The sequence below is a fragment of the Lissotriton helveticus genome, chromosome 7, assembly GCF_964261635.1.
Source record: "Lissotriton helveticus chromosome 7, aLisHel1.1, whole genome shotgun sequence".
Lineage (NCBI taxonomy): Eukaryota > Metazoa > Chordata > Amphibia > Caudata > Salamandridae > Lissotriton > Lissotriton helveticus.
The window spans coordinates 929307358-929313357 of record NC_136068.1 but is presented as its reverse complement, the minus strand read 5'-3'; the positions used below and the strand labels follow the sequence as shown (position 1 = coordinate 929313357).

At 39.2% G+C, this 6000-nt stretch overlaps 1 protein-coding gene across 1 annotated transcript in view; it reads right to left on the bottom strand.

Moving 5' to 3' along the window:
• Positions 1-4436: 4436 nt before the first annotated feature.
• The window catches only part of LOC144767139 (protocadherin gamma-A11-like), a 67240-nt gene continuing 65676 nt past the window's right edge, over positions 4437-6000 (bottom strand). The window contains exon 2 of the mRNA XM_078650734.1: positions 4437-4833. Within this exon, the coding sequence (XP_078506860.1) occupies positions 4825-4833 (9 nt within the window). The 3' untranslated portion in view covers positions 4437-4824. The remainder of the gene's footprint in view (positions 4834-6000) is intronic.

Below are 6000 nucleotides of genomic sequence, written 5' to 3'. Positions count from 1 at the left end.
TAAAAATGCCAATCCACGAACCAGAGTGCAGAAAATACAATGAAAGGAAGCAGGGATGACTCCAAAGATTTTCTCAAATGAAGTCACGAGGCCACTGGTAACAACTTTAAAAAAGTGTGTCAGGGACTTTGTGGAGGATGCGTTAAAGATAGTCGGAAACATGTTGCTGAAATTGAAAGGCAAATCTTAATTGAAAAGGGTGTGCACCTCTGTACGGGTGTTCGCTATGTGAAGTACGAAAGTTTCACGGGCCGAACTCAAGGCCACCTCTCTCTGAGACAAAAGAGCTCTTATTCTTGCCATGCCGTTGAAACGTGTCCCAAGGTTGGTATTTGTGGCCAGATTGAAAACTCCCTATGTTCATGTGTGGGAGGAAATAGAACATTTCTGCAGCAAATAACCCGTTCACTTACTGTTACGATAAAAGGAATACTTTTAATTAACTCAGAACAATCTTCATTATTGAGCATCAAATAACTACCATTTTCCAACAACTTGAACGTGGGGATGATAGCAGGAACTGGCGTGCCTTGCAACACGCAAGCCATATTTGGTCGGTGTTTGTTGCATGAACCGTGTAACTGTATGTGCCTACACATTAGTGAATGATCTGGCGTCTCAGTGCATTCCTCTCCATTCAGATAAACTTCTTGATCATCTTTGAAACATCTGTATGTGTATGGAAGCGACCAGACCTCATGAAGAAAAGCACTACCTAAAGGTTCATAACGACCTATTGGTATATATTTCATACAATTTGAAAACTTATATAAAGCAAAAGGCAGCGTTATTAAACCGTGGATAAGGCATGTTGTCAAAAAACCCGCAATCCTCTGCTGATGATGTCACTGAGCATGTCATGAATGATGTAATATGTGACATCATCAGCAGTGGATTACGGGTAATAGTATCTCTAGTTTACTCCCCTATAGCTGTCTTTATTTTAACATAAGTGTGTGTTTCCCTCCCTTATACTTACTGTTTTTGGTTCGCTTCCAGTTCGCGTACCGGCGAGCGAACTAGGAAGCGAACTAAGAGAAATAGAGGTTGGCACAGTTCCAAATATTGTACCAATTTTTTAATAACGGGGAGGTAGTTCTGAAAAGAACTTTTTTTTTTATTTTTCTGAACATTTTTTTACTGTTTTTGAATTTTTCGGAACAGTTTTATATTTTTTGGGGTTTTTCTTGGAGGGGGCAATGAAAACGATTCATTGTAAAGGGCTCAACAGGAGCAACAAAACAAAAAAAAGAAGTATTTATTATTTTGGGCGTTTCGGACAAACTTGCATATGATAGTCAATAGCTCTGTTGATCAGAGTGATGCTTCTTTCTCCGTAGGAAATGAATCCATCGCAAAATACGCAGGTGTGTTTTACTTCACCAAATCTCATTTGTATATTTGGCACCATCTCCCTGCCCTCTGGTCCCGTTACTTCCGGTACAACAGATCTTCTGGCCATAATAGGGAGATTATCTAGGTCGTTCCGAAACTGTGCAGCACTGTAGTTGTTAGGATGCCACCTAGTCATATGGCGATGCATTGTGTAGTTTCCGAAACTGTATTTTTTGTCGGTCCCTCTGGACAGTCTATCTTGACATATAAGGCAAGTTACGTATCTTGCATTTACTTTTTTCTGACCTTTGGGAATTTTAAAAAATTGCCAAATGAAGTTTTCTTTCCGGTGAGACGTCCTGGGCTGCTCAGGCAAAAACTGCCTCTCTTCGTGCTCGTCCTCCTGTTCCTCTTCTTCTTCTTCTTGTTGAATTATAACTTGAGCAGGTGGTCCACTCTTCCTTGGATGTGGTGGAGGTGGTGGGGAAGCACCAGCTGAAGCTACTAAAGAAGCCATTGCTCAGTGATCACAAAGGGTCTTTCTCTCACAATGATGAAAGTCAGAGTGAGGAAAGAAGGAGGGATTTTCATCATTTGGGAAAAACAAGAGTTCTCAACCAATCAAAAGTGTTCATTTTAGATTATATGACCTAGTCTTACATCATTAGGAAACCAAAAGTGAAATGAACCAATGAAAAGTGTTATTACCAAGTCACATGACTTGCTGTGTTTACGTTAAGCGCTTTGCAGGGCCTCCCGGTTTGCTTCCAGAAACCTGCGCTTTGCGACTCGCTTCGCGTACCAGTTCGCTAACGTAGTACGTCATATGACGTATCACGCGACAACGTGAAACGTCATGCGGACGGGAGGCGTCACGATGTTGTTTTGTAACGCGGCACTTGCGGTAAAGAAACGTTTACCGGCTCGCGGTCTATTTCGCGGCATCAAGGTCAGCTAACGGGAAGCTTCCCGATTTGCGAAGCGGGAACGAAGAAAAAAAAATATTTTAAAAAAAAATTATTCATAAACATATAAAATATATTTTTGGATTTAAAGAAGAATACATTTTACAGCTACAGATATTAGCTGTTAAAAAACCAATGAAATTCACAGAAAAAACCATAGGTTATGGACCATATATAGTTAGGAATTAGCATTTACAAAACCTTGAAAATTCACTGAAAAAACCATAGGTTATAGACCATATATAGTTAGGAATTAGCATTTACAAAACCTTGAAAATTCACTGAAAAAACCATAGGTTATAGACCATATATAGTTAGGAATTAGCATTTAAAAAACCTTATTTTACTCACACAAAACCATTGAAATTCCATATATAGTTAGTTGCACTAACTATATATCGTGCACCCGCAATCCACTGCTGATCATGTCACATATTACATCATTCATGACATGGTCAGTGACATCACTGATGACATCACTGATGACATCTCAAATGACATCACTGATGACATCACTGATGACATCTCATTTGACATCATTCTTGTGCTAATACGATAAACCTCTTCAGACTCTAATATAACCTTAGATACACTCAGTGTATACAGACACTCACACACTGCCACTCATCCATGGAGTTACTCACACACCCAGTCAGTCATGCAAAGAAACAATCTCACCTCCATTTCTTCAACTATACAGTTAAACACACCTTACTTATTGAAACATATACTAACACATATTTACTCTCTTATACAATCCCTGATACAAGTTCACAATGATCGATACAACCACTCACTCATTCAGTGGCTCTCATGCACAGTTATTTATATATGCCAACTCTCACATGTACTGTGTTTTACATATGTACTTACTATGACATGTAGCATTGAGATATCCATTCACTCATCAATACACTCATGCACACAGTCAACTGCCCATGTAGCTGTTTCCACATGCACTCTTGAACTCATACACCTAGTGAATAAACTGCTCACACATCTATGCATAGAGTCTCACACCTTCCAGCCACCCCCACACAAACTCAATCTCCCATAGAAATACTTGGGCAACCAATTAATAACACATATAGCCTCTCGTATAGCTAATGATCAACACATGCAGCAGTTTACAGAACAACAGACATAATGATGCACAAATTAAGACAGTTTAGTCACTAACCCATGCATTCAGTGAGACACATTTAATCACTCACTCATACAGTCAGTCATGCACCTACTAAATCCTTCATCCAGACACTTATACATCCACTCAAGACATATTTTAACTTTACAGAAAAATACAGTCACTGGATGTTGTCATCAGTGATGTCATTTGAGATGTCATCAGTGATGTCATCAGTGATGTCACTGACCATGTCATGAATGATGTAATATGTGACATGATCAGCAGTGGATTGCGGGTGCACGATATATAGTTAGTGCAACTAACTATATATGGAATTTCAATGGTTTTGTGTGAGTAAAATAAGGTTTTTTAAATGCTAATTCCTAACTATATATGGTCTATAACCTATGGTTTTTTCAGTGAATTTTCAAGGTTTTGTAAATGCTAATTCCTAACTATATATGGTCTATAACCTATGGTTTTTTCAGTGATATATATATATATATATGTATATATATATATATATATATATATGTATATATATATATATACATATATATATATATATGGAAGCTCGCGTGTCAAGGAACACATGCCACACTCGCGGAGCTGCTTTAACAAGGCTTTATTCCACCCACAAGAAAGCTTGGATAGCTTGATATACAGGGAGAGTTCATTTTCATTTCAATCCTGTTTGGTCAAAGTGCCCTGATGCGTTTAGAAGGCGGCTGCCTTCTTCCTCAGAGGGTGACGATATGATTTACAGGTGAGCAGCAGGACGGGCCTTAATTTATAATGATGGCACGCCCCTGGATGGGCTGCGCTGATGCAGCAGTGCCTCATGGTCCTTGTAGTCCTGCTAGTAATCTTTGTCGCATATTGCGTCTATCTCCCACCTTATCACCTGTGGAGGCATATATATGCGCAGTAGAACTCTTCAACTTCGCAATCCCTTTCCCGTAGGGCACAAACAAAGAGCACGGACCACAAAAGTGCAAATCCATCAGTTTTATTCTTATTGCAGTTTCACTCCATAGTACAGCTAGATGGGGCAGCCATTACACGTTTCATCCCAAGCGTGGGACTTGATCACATGACGCCAACCACCTATCATTATCGCTTATATACTAACAACACACTTTTTTTTGTTATTTTTAATTTTTTTCCTCGGGTTTAAGACCCACACCTCTTAAAGTGACAAGACACTGCATTGGGTTCCCAGCTAATTTCTGTCAACCTGTTTGTTGCAAAGACATGCTTTAACAATCTTAAAAACATAATTTGTTAAACGTAATAAATACATAATGATTCAATGGGCCGTGGTCGTCCAAGCATAAATGCCATGGTCCTTTTTTTTGTTGTATATGAATTGTTGGATGGCCTGTATCGAATCCACAATCAAACAACCTGTACAAAAATAAATATATACTTTACAATCTTGCATAGATAAATAGATATAAATAAGTTGTAAATAAATATCATAACCATATAAATATGCTAAAATCACTGTAAAAAATCTAGATAAAATAATTTTTTCTACATTGTTGGTTGTGGAAGAATATTAATTGCCTCCTGCTTTCACCCACTTGATCATTATGTTCTAAAGGTTCAGTAGGAATCCCACCAATGCCTTTCAGTGTTCACATCTAATACATATATTAATTATAAAATATCCCAAAAAAAAGTGCAAATATGCAAATAACAAATTGCTAAGTGGTTAAAAAGAAGAGAATTGTCTATAAGGGGGTGTTTGCGGCAGCAAAACATGTTCCCAACCGATGACCTATATCTGTCTAAATACACTGATAGTGTCTGGAAATGTTGTCCAACTATGAATAGAAGGAGGGGACTGTGTTATCTTCATGTTGGCCCACATGGGAGGGGCTGGTTTGTATACTAAATCCTGCTACTTTTGATATGTAGTTTCTTGTAATTACAAATTTACAGGGTTATAGAGGGATTTGAACTATTATCTACCTGTCTACAAGCTTGCATGGAGTTCCTCTGAGCTATTGAGGCCATTGGGGTGTTTACTGTCGAGGCTCAGGATATAATGCATTTCCAGCAACCTAAGGTTCTTAACTCTGTCTCCACCACGTTTATTTCTTGGCACAGAGTCGATCAAAAAGTATTTTAAATCCTTAGGGTCGCCCTCATGGTGTTTCTGAAAATGCCTGGCCACCGGATATGTCTGATCGTGATTCTTGATTGCGCGTAGGTGCTGGAGTACCCTTTGATGCCCTGGTAAGGTCGTACTACCAACATAGCATAAACCACAAGGGCACTCCAACACGTACACCACATGGTCGGTTTTCCAATCAAGCGCTTTTGTGATGACTTTGTTGGGCCCCCCAAATGGCATGGAAATTTCCGTGGTGTTTGCCCCATGTTGACAGGCTTTGCATGTCCTGCACTTGTAGAATCCCCTCCTCTGTTTGAGCCAAGTACCCTTAGGTGGAGGACCAGCTGGGTCATTTTCCACTAGGGCATCTTTCATTGATGTCCCCCTTCTATATGTTATCATAGGGTTTTTTGGGACCGTAGCACCTATAATGGGATCCTGTTTAATCAAAT